Raw genomic sequence first — 18,549 nt, forward strand, 5'->3', positions numbered from 1 at the left:
GGAGGGGTTAGGTTTAGGGTTGGGAAGCCATCCTGATGGAGCTACAGTGTGTTGTTACTGTTCATCGTCTGCCCAACTGACAAAGGTGTATGTGTGTTTGTTTGTCAGCATTAGTCCAGTAGATAAGTTCGAAAATTGTTCCGTTTGTTATAGAAGTGTGAAAATTGGAACGCTTGTGTTCCGCACTCAACTTCTGGACTTGTCTCCGTGCTGTTTGTTGCTACTTGGCTATCTACCAAACTTTTCGGTTTTTAATATGGTGAGGATAGCCGTGTTGCAAGCACAGCTTCAGGTGCAATCGTTAGGCAAGGGCAATTTAAGTGTAGGAAAGGATGAAACAGCGTCTGTGCCACCAGTAAGTACAGATAGTAGTATAAATCCCCCTGCACAGTCCCCGCAGCCGGACAATTTTCTCAAGGCTTCTGGAAAGAAATGCTGTCGGCATGCTCAACCGGTGTCGCTCATTCAGCCGACAGAAACTTTCAACCGGTTCTCCCCATTAAGCAACGAGTCCGAGTCTGAGGCCGGGCCTTCTCAGGTCTCTCCTCCACCCGTTACAGGGTCTGAGCCGCCGAAGCCTCCCACCATTAGCTCTGACAAATTGAAAACCCTTGTAATTGCGACTCCATTACCCGCAATATTAGATTTAAAAATAATCATCCAGCGATCAAACACTGTTTACCAGGGGGCAGGGCTACCGATGTAAAGGCTAATCTGAAGATGGTGCTGGCTAAGACTAAAACTGGCGAGTGTATAGAGTATAGGGATATTGTTATCCACGTCGGCACCAACGACGTTAGGATGAAACACGTCGGCACCAACGACGTTAGGATGAAAGAGTCAGATGCTACCAAGCCTAACATAGCTTCGGCGTGTAAATCAGCTAGAAAGATGTGTCGGCATCAAGTAATTGTCTCTGGCCCCCTCCCAGTTAGGGGGAGTGATGAGCTCTACAGCAGTCTCACAACTCAATCGCTGGTTGAAAACTGTTTTCTACCCCTCCCAAAAGACAACATTTGTAGATAATTGGCCTCTTTCTGGGACTCACCCACGAGCAGGACCAAGCCTGGCCTGCTGACGAGGACGGACTCCATCCTAGCTGGAGAGGTGCTCTCATCTTATCTATGAATATAGACAGGGCTCTAACCCCTCTAGCTCCACAATGAGATAGGGTGCAGGCCAGGCAGCAGGTTGTTAGTCAATGAACTAATCACTGATCATAACCTTGATGTGATTGGCCTGACTGAAACATGGCTCAAGCCTGGTGAATTTACTGTGTTAAATGAGGCCTCTCCCCCTGGTTACACTAGTGACCATATCCCCCGTGCATTCCGCAAAGGCGGAGGTGTTGCTAACATTTATGACAGCAAATTTAAATTCACAAAAAGAAAAAAAGACAGCAATTTTGTCTTTTGAGCTTCTAGTCATGAAATCTATGGAGCCTACTCAATCACTTTTTATAGCTACTGTTTACAGGCCTCCTGGGCCGTATACAGTGTTCCTCACTGAGTTCCCTGAATTCCTATCGGACCTTGTAGTCATGGCAGATAATATTCTAATTTTTGGTGACTTTAATATTCACATGGAAAAGTTCACAGACCCACTCCAAAAGGCTTTCGGAGCCATCATCGACTCAGTGGGTTTTGTCCAACATGTCTCCGGACCTACTCATTGCCACAGTCATACCCTGGATCTAGTTTTGTCCCGTGGAATAAATATTGTGGATCTAAATGTTTTTCCTCATAATCCTGGACTATCGGACCACCATTTTATTACTTTTGCAATCGCAACAAAAAATCTGCTCAACCAAGGGTTTTGCCACCAAGTACTAAGTCATGTTTTGCAGAGGGGTCAAATACTTATTTCCCTCATTAAAATGCTAATCAATTTATAACATTTTTGACATGTGTTTTTCTGGATTTTTTTGTTGTTATTCTGTCTCTCACTGTTCAAATAAACCTACCATTAAAATGATTGACTGATAATTTCTTTGTCAGTGGGCAAACGTACAAAATCAGCAGGGGATCAAATACTTTTTTCCCTCACTGTATTACTCCAGTGCTAGCCTCTCTACATTGGCTTCCTGTTAAGGCTAGGGCTGATTTTCAAGGTTTTACTGCTAACCTACAAAGCATTACATGGGCTTGCTCCTACCTATCTCTCCGATTTGGTCCTGCCGTACATACCTACACGTACGCTACGGTCACAAGACGCAGGCCTTCTTATTGTCCCTAGATTTTCTAAGCAAACAGCTGGAGGCAGGTCTTTCTCCTATAGAGCTAATTTTTTATGGAATGATCTGCCTATCCATGTGAGAGACGCAGACTCTGTCTCAACCTTTAAGTCATTACTGAAGACATTTTTACATTTTAGTCATTTAGCAGACACTCTTATCCAGAGTGAATTACAGTTAGTGAGTGCATACATTATTTTTTTTATTTTTCATACTGGCCCCCTGTGGGAAATGAACCCACAACCCTGGCGTTGCAAACGCCATGCTCTACCAACTGAGCTACATCCCTGCCGGCCATTCCCTCCCCTACCCTGGACGACGCTGGGTCAATTGTGTGCCGCCCCATGGGTCTCCCGGTCGCGGCCGGCTACAACAGAGCCTGGATACGAACCAGGATCTCTAGTGGCACAGATAGCACTGCGATGCAGTGCCTTCGACCACTGCGCCAGTAGGTCCTATGATTGAGAGTAGTCTGGCCCAGGGGTGCGAAGGTGAACGGCAAGGCACTGGAGCGACGAACCGCCCTTGCTGTCTCTGCCTGGCCGGCTCCCCTCTCTCCACTGGGATTCTCTGCCTTTGACCCTATTACGCGGGCTGAGTCACTAGCTTACTAGTGCTCTTCCATGCCGTCCCTAGGAGGGGTGCGTCACTAGAGTGGGTTGAGTTACAGACGTGATCTTCCTGTTCGGATTTGCGCCCCCTCGGGCTCGTGCGGTGGAGGAGATCTTCGTGGGCTATACTCAGCCTTGTCTCAGGGTAGTAAGTTGGTGGTCTGTTGATATCCCTCTAGGGGTGTGGGGGCTGTGCTTTGGCAAAGTGGGTGGGGTTATATCCTGCCTGGTTGGCCCTGTCCGGGGGTATCATCGGACTGGGCCACAGTGTCCCCCGACCCACCCGTGTCAGTCTCCAGTATCTATGCTGCAATAGTCTATGAGCCGGGGGGCTAGGGTCAGTCTGTTGTATCTGGTGTAATTCTCCTTTTACTCCTATCTGGTGTCCTATGTGAATTTAATTATGCTCTCTCTAATTCTCTCTCCCTCCGCCTCCCCTCCCCTAAGATCATGCCTCAGGTCTACCTGGCCTGATGACTCCTGGCTGTCCCCAGTCCACCTGGTCGTGCTGCTGCTCCAGTTTCAACTGTTCTGCCAGCGGCTAGGGAACCCTGACCTGTTCACCGGACGTGCTACCTTGTCTCAGACCTGCTGTTTTCGACTCTCTCTCTCTCTACCGCACCTGCTGTCTCGACCTCTGAATGCTCGGCTATGAAAAGCCAACTGACATTTACTCCTGAGGTACTGACCTGTTGCACCCTCACAACCACTGATTATTATTTGATTCTGCTGGTCATCTGTGAACGTTTGAACATCTTGAAGAATAATCTGGCCTTAAATGGCCATGTACTCTTATAATCTCCACCCGGCACAGCCAGAAGAGGACTGGCCACCCCTCAGAGCCTGGTTCCTCTATAGGTTTCTTCCTAAGTTCCTGCCTTTCTAGGGAGATTTTCCTAGCCACGGTGCTTCTACATCTGCATTGCTTGCTGTTTGGGGTTTTAGGCTGGGTTTCTGTATAGCACATTGTGACATCTGCTGATGTAAAAAGGGCTATATAAATCAATTTGATTAATTGATTTTCACACTGAACAAAACCTGATATAGTGCCATTTCAGCAAAGCCCGGGTGAGCATGTAGCGCTCCCTGAAGCCATGTAGACCCAACACAGTGGAAGCCATGACCCAAAACGTCAATACAGGTAAATGCATTTTCACCATTGACCTATAGGAGGCGCTACAGGCTGAACTGTGGCTTTGATGAAATGACACTTGATCAGGTTTTGTTCAGCATGAAAAATTATACAGATGTGCCAATTCTCAAGCTTTTGTACCAAATCGAACATGGTATTTTTTGGAGCTTATCTACTGGACTACATGTCCGGATCAAGATGATTCTAGCCTTTTTGATCCCAGACTAGCCTGACTGGGTCAGAATAAAGAGGGAACAGATTGAGTTCCACTCTATGCAAGCTCTTGAGCAGCAGGTGAGAGGGGTCAGATTTAGAGTAATCATTAATAATATAGAAAAGCCCTGAATCTTATGGAACAATCAGCTCAATGACAATCAAAAATCTCCCGTTGACTCCTACAGACGCTATGAAGGCTGTGGAAACCCTGAGGGTGTTAGTGTTTCCCGTTGCCCTTCAAGTGTTGGTCTGGAGACTCTGGACCTGGGGGCTCATTAGAACCAGCTGCCATGACGAAGACTGAGGATCCACAGAGAAGTCTGGGAGCTGTGCCATGAGAGCCTGCTCTCTGCCCCAAGAAACTCTGTCAGTATCTCCCTCTGGAGGCCTTCTTCAGTCATAACTAGAGGTCTCTCATGTCATGGGCGATAGTAGAGAGAAGTCCAGGGACTAAAGGGAAATGCAAAGAAGAAGAGCTAAGAGCTATGTTCATTGTGTTAATGCAGCATTAGCATACGTTTTTTTTAAACACTAGGTAGCTTTAGACTTAGTTTTTAATTTGCTGCATAATCACACAAGTGCAAATGTGCATATCATTTTGTAAAATGTTCCCACAGTGTGTTCCATGTACTTTCACATTATCAGTGTTACATTGTACGCTTAACTTGTAATAGGCACATCAAACCCAATGAGAGTACTTGATATCACATAATATCTGTGCACTTCTACTTGAAGTTAACCATATTTAAAACCTTTGATTTGTTGAGCTTGTTGTTGAAATACGTGTAGGCCTATCTATTACATATATGTATTATCAGTATCTTTTAAAAATGAATATTTCAGAACAGATGCTATCTACATTCATCCAAAACTGCAAGGCTGATGGTTGTACTTGGCAAAATAAACTAAACATACCAAATCATCAAAATGATTGACTATGCTCTAGTTAAAATGTACTGAAATTCACTTGGACTTTCATCTGACCTGCTAAAAAAATACAAGGTTCCATGACAGATTCAGAGGAGTAATAATGCATTGGTTTAACCTTATTACAGTACATACCCCATTAAATCACATCACACACACCATATCTCTGGTTTAATCCATTTTAATTAATAAATACAAAAATAAATTAATCTCATCGAGACCTAGGGTTGGATTGAACCCGTAGCGCTAAAAATCAGCGTTATAGCATGATTGAAATTTAAAATGGTGAAATCTGTCATTCAAACAACACTGGCCACCCCACCACTGATTTGGTAAACAGCTGAGGGATGGGGCTGGAGAAATGTAAGCACTCTCGAATTCATAGACTGAGCTATGAATGCAAGGACTGACCAGCCATGAGATTAAAATGATAGTTTAAACCATGTTTTGAAGCTATACAGTGTTTGTTTACAAACAATGGGGTAAAAAAAAAGCTTAAAATATGGATTGTGATGGGGTACAACAGTTGAACTAAGCTCATTAGGCATTTATAAGTTATATTCTTCAAGAATCAATGGGTATATCACCAATTGAAAAGTCCAAAAATGGATGTAGCAATCGCAGATTTTAAATGCAATGCTTCCGCGATAAACGCTGCATATGTCGGCTCAATCGAAAAATACATTTACATTTCAACCGTGCTACAACGCTGATCTTCTGCGCTACGAATTGAATCCAGCCCTATCGTCAGAGTTTAAATCAGGGTCAATGGGCCGACAGACAGACAGACACTTTCCAGGTCAAGTAACTCCAGGCCAGGTGTGGAGGAGGAGACAGCTGGTTGGTGGAATGGAGACCACCCGTCCCCCCCGTCCTGTCCCGTCCAATGACAGAAGAGGAAGGAGACAGGGAGGAAGAAGTGTCCATATCATATATGAATGTGTGCCAGCTGAGGTTAGTGCTCGGTGTCCATCACTACACTCTTCTCTTCCACAACGAGGGGTCTGAAAGTATGCCATTAATTCTGCTCTCATAAAGTAGCGTGGGACTTCCAGGTCCCACTGTTCCATGGTTCCCACTGATGGGAAAGAACACAGCTTTCTGAGGACTCTCGTACAATAACACTTTACAATAACATTTCTTCTTTCCATAATAGCTAGTTCCCATCTAGATTAGGATTTCTGATTTGATCAAGTGGTATCTCTTAATAGCATGTATAGGTATACAGTATGTACTCTCAGAACAATAGACAGACAAAATACATATATACACAAATCACCAGGCGAGTCCAACAACAATATGCAGGGACACTGTTTGTTTGTTTAACGGCCCAGAGTACACTGAGGCATATGTGGTAAATAATATGGATTTAAATACAGGGTAATGTACAGTATCTGTCATCACTCATGAGACTGATTCATTCTGTCACACTTAGATACCACAAAATAGTTATAATCACGCACCTATCGATTTGTCCTATGACAAAAAAAAACTGTTGTCCGATAAAATAAAAGGGTTCAATAGTATTTGTAAGAATAACGAGATTTTTAAATAAAGTACATATACACACAAACAATCTGGAAGACCTGCATTACCGTAGTCAATATGTCCATTTTCAAAAGTCTCATATTAAACCCTGTCCAAAAATTGTTCACAGATTTTGCTCCCCCTGCATTACAGACACTTTAAATCCCAAACCTTGCGACTGTACACCACTGACATATGTAACCCCCAGCATTAAATGATACCATGCTTCCAGCTACATTGTCAATAGCATCAACACTTCCATCAGTCCGCTAGCTGAGCTAATGTAGGCGGGCAGCTGAGGCAGGGAGTGTAGCTGTCCCCTCTACAGCATGCATCATCTTCATGCTAGACATTACAATTATAGCACTGTACTAGCAGGCCTCAGAGTGACAACATACCATACGCTGAAATGGGCTCAGTTCTAGATAAGCTAGTGCAAAATGAAGAGCTACGATAAGGGCTTTTAAAATAGCAATCAATACAAAGCTATATACTATATAGTGATAGTCTAAGTAGACTACACAAAAAACAGTTTATAAACTTCAGTACGTAGCAGCACAAGAAGTTGAGTTATTTTCTCATAAAGGAAGCAGCAGTAGATGCTAAGTATAACGAGGTAAGGGCTACACAGATCTAACAAGAATTGGCTAGAAAATGTCTGAGGTCACAGTAAGATAGTTCAGTTCAGGTCGGATGCAGACTTCTAGTTCAGGCAGGACCCAGACTGCTCTGGTGTTTTGTGTTGAACTAGATGGATCGGTGACAGGCTCTGGGCCTGGTGCGAGGCTGTCTGGAGGGGCTTGAGGACCCTTAGTTTGTGCCCCGTGGCCAGGCCATAAAGTGAGTGAGTGATGTGGGGAGGTATAGGGAGGTAAATCTACAGGTGGCCCCGCCTACAGCACGTGGCAGCAGTTGTACTGGGCGAAGGGCAGGAGTTTCTCCTTGGAGGTGGGCTGGATGTTGAAGGACAGGGCCTTCTCACAGAGGGGGAACTGCAGCAGGCGGTCTCGCAGGTTCACGTTCTTCCCCTTCCTAGGATCCAGTCTGACCGCAGGGTCGGTCCCTGCCTCTCTGACCCCAAGAGGAACCTGTGGTGGAATGTGGGATCTCTCCAACTGGAGCTCCTCCGGCGTTTCCCCCTCAGACTCTCCTCCAGGCCCACCCACCTTGCGTGTTGTCTCCACCCCATCAGGACCCAGGTCCACGCAGTGGTTACGTGGCAGAGAGCAGGGTGAAGCGCCTGGGGTGGACCCCCCACCCTGCACCAGGAGCTTAGGCTTGGACTCTGTGGTGTTGTTGTTGTTTTCAAGCATAGTGTCTTCCTCCCCTTCCATGATGTCTGGGCTAGGAGTCTCTCGTTGCCCCCGACAACACTGCACCCGCCCTAGGCGAGGCAGGCATGGAGGATGAGCTTTAGGGGTTAGTGGACTATCTACCATGGTCTGAACCAGGTTTTCTAAACCATTGATTGGCTGGTCTGAAGTCACATGACTACCTAGCCTCAGCGGGTCACATGACATGTCCCCTTCCTCCATGGGCTTCTTCTCTGACTCCACTATACCCTGTTCCTGTCTGGCTGCCACCTGGTCAGGCTCCATATCTCTATTGTGGCTGGAAACCCTGTCCTGCTGCTCCCTGTCCCCCTCCCCCCTCTCTGTCTCCAGTGCTTCCTTCACGGAGGTGCCCAACAGGTCTGTTTCCTCTCCCTGACCTGGCACTACTCTGACTGGGTGCCTCTGTGGAGCCTCTGGAGCTGAGAGCATGGGACTTGACTGTTCTGTAGACCCTGTGGTTGATACCAAGCCTACTATGTGAGGCAGTGCTTGAATATTATGAAGTCCAACATGTGGTTTGACTGCCTCTTCCTCCTCCTCTTCTTCCTCATCCTCTTCACAGATCAGCTGCAGGGCTCCCAGGCTTTTGACCTGCAGGAGTTCATCAGGGGGTGGGGGACACAGGGTGAGCCCCAGACAGGGCCCTGTGCTGTACTCAGGGAAGGGGCTCTCTGTGCGACTTGGCTGTGGCTGGAGCAGGAGGGGCCTGTGGGCCAGGAAGTCCCCAGACTCTGACACCCCTCGGCGGGGATAGCCAGGCAGCAGTCCATGGAGCCCCCTCTGCTCCAGATCCAGAGGCTCAGACAGTGGCCTCCTATAGAAGAAACAGGGACATTAGTAGTGTTCATGATCAGTTAGTGGCCTAGTATGTACTGTGGCTGTCAGGGATGTTAATCGGTCTTACTGGAGTTGTGGTGGCTCGGCCCACGCACTGTCGACTTTGGGCATCTCGCTGGGCTGCTCCTGCTTGTCTCTCAGGATGCGCTCCCCCAGCAGGTAATACGTGGCTGTGATGTGGTTGTATCGGTCCGCCTCTAGAGCCCTGGGTGCAACACAATGATTGGTATACACTTAAAATAAAAAATTAACTATCAAAATGAACTACATCCATAACACATTTCACCAAGTTCTCTTGCTTGAAAAACGTACAGATCTGTGGCAGAGTACAAAGGAAGAGGATAGAGAGAATATGGGAAGGAGAGGGAGATGTAGAGAAGTCCTCACTCTTGGATGGCATCGCGGTCTGCAATATTGCCACTGGTCATGGCCTGGAGGATGACCTCGTGTTCCTCTGGGGACAGGCTACGATGGGAGGTGAGGGGGGCGGCACTGTGCCCCGCTGGCGAGGGGTCAACCCCTAGCAGCCAGGGGTGGTTCTCGATCTCCTGCAGGGAGGCACGATTAGATGGATCCCTCTGCAGCATTTGGGAGATCAGACTGAAAGAGAGAGAGAGAGAGAGAGAGAGAGAGAGAGAGAGAGAGAGAGAGAGAGAGAGAGAGAGAGAGAGAGAGAGAGAGAGAGAGAGAGAGAGAGAGAGAGAGAGAGAGAGAGAGAGAGAGAATTCATCTTCTATGGACCAGATACTATATATAAATATCTCCTTTTGGAACACCAGTACAAGTGAGTGAAGTTCTCATGTACACGGATTCAGTAATTGACAGGCAAAGCACATAACCCCATATTTCTGTGATAAGAGAGGGAATGAGATCAAACTGTCTATCTCATATATTTATGAGCGCCTGCAGACCTCAGACAGTCTTTATGTGCATCCATGCAGGGCCAGGCAGATAATTTGCTGAGAGGCATGGCATAGTGTGTCTGTCTGTGTGTGCGCGTGTCTTTACGTGGTTTAACCATGTAAAACCAGGATCACCAAATCAGACTAACGGCTCCATCCTCCCCAATGCCCTTATCAGAAATGTTCAATTTGCCCTTAAATCCATCTATACTGTGTAAGTACCCATGTTTCTCTGAACCTCCAATAATGCTGTTGTTGTTTGGTATATCCTATTCATACAACTACTTAAATATTTATAGAAATTAATAATTTACATACTGTCCTAACTGACCCATGCATATCTCACAACACTACTGTAGAGTAAAGCACTAAATACAAATTAAGAGTGTAGAGAGAGAGAGAGAGAGAGAGAGAGAGAGAGAGAGAGAGAGAGAGAGAGAGAGAGAGAGAGAGAGAGAGAGAGAGAGAGAGAGGAGGTCTCTGCTTTCGCTCAGTTGATGGTGTCCGCAGGACTAAACTGTTCTGTTTAGCAAGGAATCATCTTCCTTTAAAGGAGCTTTCATCAGGGCCCTGGTCATGTGACCCAGGTTCTATGTTTGGAACTGTTCCTGAGCCAGTCATCCAGATGTCTGAGGCACAATCATCTGATTCAGAACCGCAAGATCTGCGAGGTCTCTGGTCTGGGGTTCAGGGGCTGCAGGGGTGTTCTTGAGTCTCAACCACAAATAGCACTGCTACCAAGGGGCTCAGCTAATAGATCACTTTTAAAACAAATACAGTTTTGTCAAGATTGATCTTTAATAGATACCAGAGCTGGGGTGAGATCTGGGGTCAGATGTGGAATGGACTAGGTATGCAGGGATTGATAGTACCCATACCAATCCAATACAGCATGGGTTGAAGCCAACTCACTCAGTTTCCTAGAATGCCTGACATGAACTTTCCCTTTATCTCTTTATTCTACCCACTGGTTGGCTGGTCCCCTCAAATCAACTTTCAGTATTGTATTCCCTATTCAGTGATTGGCTTGCCCCCATGTAGCTACACAGTCCTGTGTAGCTCAGTTGGTAGAGCATGGCGTTTGCAACGCCAGGGTTGTGGGTTCGATTCCCACGGGGGGCCAGTATGAAAATCTATGCACTCACTAACTGTAAGTCGCTCTGGATAAGAGCGTCTGCTAAATGACTAAAATGTAAATGTAAAATTGACAAAAACAGCCAATGATCACAGGGTACACCGTGTCCAGAAGGCTGTTTGTACAAGGTTGTCAGTTAGCTGTGAGGTTTAGAGTTTGGGCGATAGGCAACATGGGGTTGATAAGATTCTCACTCCACCTCTGGTTTCCCATGTGTTTATCGTTTCTGGGCATGATCTAGGCCCGGGCAGTGTAGGCTGGGGCAGACTGAGGTAGGACAGGTTGGGGCATTGCATTCGGAAACACGGAAAGCTGACAACTGACTGGCATCATGATTATTATGTGTGTAAGTATTCTTGTCATATAACCACAGCATCTGACAGAATTATAAAACCATTTGACATATTCTCACTGCATTGTATATAGGTCACTGTGCCTGTCATATAACATGACACCGTGTTAAGGTCAATGCATGGATGTGTGAGAGCTGGGGGCCTAACTCTGGAGGTGATGGGTGGTACTCACTCTTTGCAGTCTGCGGAGACATGGGCTGGGACGGTGTAGCGACAGTCCATGATCATGGTGAGCGTCTCACTGTCATTGGTCTCCTGGAAAGGGGGCTGTCCACACACCAGCATGTAGAGGATCACCCCCAACGACCAGATATCTGTAACACAAACACCATGCATACAGTCATCATATGATACAATACAGAAACACCCTGTCACACTTGAGTAAAGTGAGTACGCACACACATACTAATTTAAACTAGTTCCTCAATAGGCTAGTTTCAGTAGCTGAAGTGTTTGATGTTGTTTACAGATCCAGGCCTTTGTCCCAGATAGCTGTGTGAGTACATAACTCTCCCTCCTCCAGGCACAGTGTCAGAGACCGGGTCTGGAGCCTGAAACCTGGAGGGAGCAGACAGAGACAACCTCTCACCCACACTGACACAGGCCCTGCTCAGAGCCTTCTATCGATCTATCCATCTGGCTCTGCTCTGCTCTTATTGAGTGACATTCTTCAGCCTGCACGGTGCACTCCTTTCCTGTCTCCTCCCCTCTCCCCTTCCTCAGGGCCGGGGTAACACAAGGTCTCTGGAAGCGCTTTCAGAACATCCTGCACCCAGAACAACTCAGAACAGTGTGTGACCTGTCACAAGTAGAGAGCAGAGAGCAGCTGTGGAACATGGGGGCTGGCCACAGAGAGCTAATCTTTTTCGGGATGGTTCCATTCCAAGATCTATCTCTCCAGGAAAATAAGCCTCCCTCCTTCTCAGTCATGTGCATAGAGATAGGAGCACTGGAGAGAGTACGTGAGAGAGATGGTGAATCGAATATGTAATCCCAATTTACTGAATAAAGGGGCTGATTCAAATACCATATATTACATTTTAGTCATTTAGCAGACGCTCTTATCCAGAGCGACTTACAGTTAGTGCATTAATCTTAAAATACATTATATATTCACAAAAGTATGTGGACACCCCTTCAAATGAGTGAATTCGGCTATTTCAACCACACCTGTTGCTGACAAGTGTATAAAATCGAGCACACAGACATGCAATCTCCATAGACCTTATTGGCAGTAGTGGCCTTACTGAAGAGCTCAGTGACTTTCAACGTGGCATCCTATGACTGGATGTCACCTTTCCAACAAGTCAGTTTCGTCAAATTTCTGCCCTGCTAGTACTGCCCGGTCAACTGTAAATACTGTTATTGTAAAATGGAAATGTCTAGGAGCAACAGCGGTAGGCCACACAAGTTCACAGAACGGGACCGCCTAGTGCTGAAGCGCATAAAAATTGTCTGTCCTCGGTTGCAACACTCACTACCGAGTTCTAAACTGCCTTTGGAAGCATTGTCAGCACAAGAACTGTTAATCGGGAGCTTCATGAAATGGGTTTCCATGGCCGAGCACAAGCCTAAGATCACCATGTGCAATGCCAAGCGTCAGTTGTAGTGGTGTCAGTTGTAGCCGCCATTGGACTCTGGAGCAGTGGAAATGCGTTCTCTGGAGTGATGCATCACGCCTCACCATCTGGCAGTCCGACGGACGAATCTGTCTTTGTTCAGGAAAGTTAATTTTTTTGTGTGTAGTGTGATAATTATCCTCACACAAACGGCATATGTGACTCGTTTCAGGAAACTAGGTGTATGTCGCACGTCACTACTTCACAGGAGAGGCATTTGAACGTAAACTTTTTTTAATCAAAATGCATTTTTTGGCAGAAATGCCTTCTGGAACATGTGAACTTTCATGTGCCTTTATAACAAACTTGTATGCCATCTGTAAATATGAATCATCTAATGATTATAAGATATTTATCTGGACACTTCCTATTTTTGATATTGCTACTATGCAAATAACCATTTCACTGTACATGTTTACCCCTTCTGTATCCTGTGCATGTGACAAATACATTTTGATTTTATTTGATATAGTATGTGTTTACCAGAGACAGTAATGTGAAGAACAACATGACCTGCACCATAGTCAGATTAGGATATAGGCCAAGAACTAGTGTAGGGTGTGAACGATGCTGAATGGGTGTAGACAAAGAAGAGCTCTCCAGTAGGTGTACCAAAACATTCAAGGCCATTCTCTCAAAAGTGGGGTTACAAGTTAATCAACTTTCAAAGCAGAATTACTTTCCCATTGTTCCTCAACTGCAGTGTATGATATACCATGTTCTAGCTCTGAGTCTCTACTTTTACCCAATGTAAAATAATTTGCTACATAAGACTGAATCGAGCCGGTCGGTCACATATGTAGAAAACAACGTAGTTCATTGTACATTGTTCCAGAGAAGAGGAGTGTGAGCTGGTCTAAGCAGAGAGTGTTAGAGACATTCCCCTGACTGACAGTCAGACGGCTCAGCCTGAACAGAACAGAATCCTGGGACAGGACAGTGGGCGTCATCACAGCTGCATGCTGGGACAGAGGAGATTATGCTGCCTGCTGAGTGCATGTTACCATTGTCCCAAAGGGCTCTTGACAGTGAAAACAATAACCCTCACTCTCTCTGCCTTGTTACCATATCTATCCCACATTTATAAACATTCACACAGAAATACTTTCATGAACACGCACACACACAATCCTCTCCACCTCCATTATACAACAGCAGCAAATTCAAAATGCGATGCTCCCTCTCTCAATCCGCTGGGGATTTCCACATATTCTTACCACATATTAGATCTGACAGATCTGCAATGCTGCACTCACAACACACATCACCTGCTGCTAAACAAGCACAAACACTGTCTTCAACTCTTACCCTGTCAAAAGCACAATTATCATCATCACTCGTCTCTGAGCCCAGGGAAGGTAAACAGAAGTTGAAAAGTGAAAATCAGCAATGAGCATTCGATCGTAAAGCAAATAACCCCCCCTTGGCTGAGTTGCCATATTTAATCAAGCACAGTCCAATGAATCATATTTATGTGTGCCCAATATGTATCATATTAACTGGAGTTAGCCTTTTCTCTGCTGATGACTCCTGAACACTGATATACATCCACATAATGTGTGTTCAAAAGGGTAGAACGTGAATAGCTGGCCTTTTTAAGTTAAGGTTCAGCTAATGACATCCGACAGATAGCCAGAATGCCCCATGGCACTGATTGCTGTATGAGGGCAGAGGTTTTTCCTTAGAAGTTGTGGGAACGTATGTTTTTGGTTTCACATTGGTTGTGAGAACGAAACCATACGTTTCCTGACCGGTAAAATAACATATTTTAAACATTCTGAGAACAGAAGTGAAAATGTCGCCTGTTCTGGAAATGTTTATTTTTTGGATGCAGGGAGGATTTGAGAACGTTTTTACTCTGGTACCTTGAACATTTTCCTGGGAGGTTTTATTGACACTGAGAACGGAAACTATAATTTATTTGGAGGTTTTTTAATAACTTCCTTTCAACATTCAGTGTTAAATTTTATTTATTTTTTTACTTTTACAAAAACTTTTAATAACACTGCAAGCTTATTTTGGGTAAACTTTTTTGAATTCCAAGCACAGATAGAACAAATGAAAATTCATTTCCTTAGGTGTGAACCATGCAAACACTTTTTTATTATTATTACATGGCATCAGTGAGATTATTATTTTTTATTTTATTTTATTTTTGTCATTTAGCAGACGCTCTTATCCAGAGCGACTTACAGTTAGTGCATACATTATTTTTTATTTGATTTTTCATACTGTCCCCCCGTGGGAATTGAACCCACAACCCTGGCGTTGCAAACGCCATGCCCTACCAACTGAGCTACAGTGAGGGAAAAAAGAATTTGATCCCCTGCTGATTTTGTACAGTTGCCCACTGACAAAAGACATGATCAGTCTAAAATGTTAATGGTAGGTTTATTTGAACAGTGAGAAACAGAATAACAACAAAAATATCCAGAAAAACGCATGTAAAAAATGTTATAAATTGATTTGCATTTTAATGAGGGAAATAAGTATTTGACCCCTCTGCAAAACATTACTTAGTACTTGGTGGCAAAACCCTTGCTGGCAATCACAGAGGTCAGACGTTTCTTGTAGTTGGCCACCAGGTTTGCACAAATCTCAGGAGGGATTTTGTCCCACTCCTCTTTGCAGATCTTCTCCAAGTCATTAAGGTTTCGAGCCTGACGTTTGGCAACTCGAACCTTCAGCTCCCTCCACAGATTTTCTATGGGATTAAGGTCTGGAGACTGGTTAGGCCACTCCAGGACCTTAATGTGCTTCTTCTTGAGCCACTCCTTTGTTGCCTTGGCCGTGTGTTTTGGGTCATTGTCATGCCGGAATACCCATCCACAACCCATTTTCAATGCCCTGGCTGAGGGAAGGAGGTTCTCACCCAAGATTTGACGGTACATTGCCCAGTCCATCGTCCCTTTGATGCAGTGAAGTTGTCCTGTCCCCTTAGCAGAAAAACACCCCCAAAGCATAATGTTTCCACCTCCATGTTTGACGGTGGGGATGGTGTTCTTGGGGTCATAGGCAGCATTCCTCCTCCTCCAAACACGGCGAGTTGAGTTGATGCCAAAGAGCTCCATTTTGGTCTCATCTGACCACAACACTTTCACCCAGTTCTCCTCTGAATCATTCAGATGTTCATTGGCAAACTTCAGACGGGCCTGTATATGTGCTTTCTTGAGCAGGGGGACCTTGCGGGCGCTGCAGGATTTCAGTCCTTCACGGCGTAGTGTGTTACCAATTGTTTTCTTGGTGACTATAGTCCCAGCTGCCTTGAGATCATTGACAAGATCCTCCCGTGTAGTTCTGGGCTGATTCCTCACCGTTCTCATGATCATTGCAACTCCACGAGGTGAGATCTTGCATGGAGCCCCAAGCCGAGGGAGATTGACAGTTATTTTGTGTTTCTTCCATTTGCGAATAATCACACCAACTGTTGTCACCTTCTCGCCAAGCTGCTTGGCGATGGTCTTGTAGCCCATTCCAGCCTTGTGTAGGTCTACAATCTTGACCCTGACATCCTTGGAGAGCTCTTTGGTCTTGGCCATGGTGGAGAGTTTGGAATCTGATTGATTGATTGCTTCTGTGGACAGGTGTCTTTTATACAGGTAACAAACTGAGATTAGGAGCACTCCCTTTAAGAGTGTACTCCTAATCTCAGCTCGTTACCTGTATAAAAGACACCTGGGAGCCAGAAATCTTTCTGATTGAGAGGGGGTCAAATACTTATTTCCCTCATTAAAATGCAAATCAATTTATAACATTTTTGACATGCGTTTTTCTGGATTTTGCTGTTGTTATTCTGTCTCTCACTGTTCAAATAAACCTACCATAAAAATTATAGGCTGATCATTTCTTTGTCAGTGGGCAAATGTACAGCAGGGGATCAAATACTTTTTTCCCTCACTGTACATCCCTGCCGGCCATTCCATCCCCTACCCTGGACGACGCTGGGCCAATTGTGCGCCGCCGCATGGGTCTCCCGGTCGTGGCCAGCTACGAAAGAGCCTGGATTCTAACCAGGATCTCTAGTGGCACAGCTAGCACTGCGATGCAGTGCCTTAGACCACTGCGCCACTCGGGAGATTCAAACCTATATTCTTCTGTTCTTTATCCATGGAATTAGTCCAGTGCGCCACCAGGATGGAGCTTGTATGCATTTTTTTTAAAGCATACAAAGCTGTTCATTTTAGTCTATTCAAACAGACCCCACTTCAATCGAAACAAGCACTCATTAATATCAGCTGTGGCCAATTGGTGGGCACGGCCAACACACCTGAACACACTTAACAAGATGAAAGAGTTCTGTTGACGCTGAGAACAGAATGTATATGTTTTTAAATAACATTCTCTGAACGTTACTAAAACTTTTATTGTGGTTTTTATGGAAAGTTTTCTTAACGTTCTGGGAACAATGAGAGCATGACTTTAAATAGAACCATGAGAAAACCTGTAGGAAACGTTATGCTGAAGTAATTAAATTCCCACAGAAGAACGTTGTTTCTTAACGTCCTTGTACAATTTGAGACATTACTGTAAATAGAACCATGAGGAAACGTTATGATGAAGTACTGAAATTCCAACAGAAGAATGTTGTTTCTTAATGTTCTCTGAACTATTTGAGAACATTCCCAATGTCAAACCAGTTGGAGAACGTTCCTAGTACATTACCAAAATTGAAATTAAAATGTAACCAAGTTGGAACTTTTAGGAAACGTTCTGTTAAAGTAATGAAATACCAAGAAATGTAGTTTTTCTCTGTTCTGTCAAATATCCTACCAGATGGTGTTCGGTCCTTCGCTCAGAGGAAATGCTCTGTCCTAGAGTAAATAAAGAGAGCCCTCTACCTCGATACCTCACCCCATCTGTTCCTCTCTCCCTAAATCTGTCACACTAGGACTGAATGAGAGGAACATACTAAATCACTGAATCACCATGTAGTGACGCGTCATGGAATGGGGTAAGGGTGAATCAGAGAAAGGAAACTACACCCACTTTAGACTGATGAATGAAAATAGTTTATCTGAAAGCACATAATCACAAGCATTACGTGCTGCAACTCTCCTCAACTCTACATGTAGATTTCCTCTGCTTTTGAGTATGCCATGTGACTGGGTCTGTTTAGGCACAACCCAGGTAGACAGACGAGTTCTACTTAAATAGCCCTAGACACAAGACAAGACAGAGGGCCTGAGATGGTATCTGACTATCTGTTCTTCTCCACACTGCTTTGTTTGGCTAATGTAATATAGCAGCCATGTGTTAGACACAGAACAGGCCCCTGTCCCATCGCCCTGGGTCTGGTACTGCTGCATGGCTCTGCACACACAAGCTTCTGATTTTCTCTGCCTCATCATATGACCACTGTGTTTAGAATGTCATGCTGCACTCAGTTCAATGCCCCTGGGGATCCATTCATAGCTTCATACAGTACACACCTATACAATAACCCACACAATACCAATACACCCTGTACAAATATTTAATACGTGGTCGTACATTTATGTTTGTATATTGTATCGTAGGTGTACAAGTGATACACAGTGTGCTATAAAGGAGTTTATGACTCATGTCCCCATGGCCTGAGGTAATCTCTTTTCTCAGTACAGAAAGGACATCTCTTTCTCAGAGCTACTCAGCATTATCCACAACCTGCATCTGTGCAGAAAGAGGGATATGATGGAGTATCATATCTCTAAGCTCTTCTTTCACACGCACATGTCACACCTGGC

At 45.0% G+C, this 18,549-nt stretch overlaps 1 protein-coding gene across 1 annotated transcript; it reads right to left on the reverse strand.

Moving 5' to 3' along the window:
- Window positions 1-5,291: 5,291 nt before the first annotated feature.
- On the reverse strand, window positions 5,292-13,776 carry LOC311118648 (uncharacterized protein; the record flags this gene model as incomplete). Its single annotated transcript, XM_084193437.1, has 7 exons — window positions 5,292-8,794; window positions 8,885-9,022; window positions 9,205-9,417; window positions 11,380-11,521; window positions 11,712-11,765; window positions 11,889-12,006; window positions 13,720-13,776. 7 exons carry the CDS (start codon window positions 13,774-13,776, stop codon window positions 7,540-7,542), a joined length of 1,977 nt encoding a protein of 658 aa, XP_084049563.1. The 3' UTR covers window positions 5,292-7,539.
- Between the last annotated feature and the right edge of the window lie 4,773 nt (window positions 13,777-18,549).

This window comes from Coregonus lavaretus, assembly GCF_964263955.1.
Source record: "Coregonus lavaretus genome assembly, contig: HAP1_SCAFFOLD_6788, whole genome shotgun sequence".
NCBI classification, from domain to species: Eukaryota; Metazoa; Chordata; class Actinopteri; order Salmoniformes; family Salmonidae; genus Coregonus; species Coregonus lavaretus.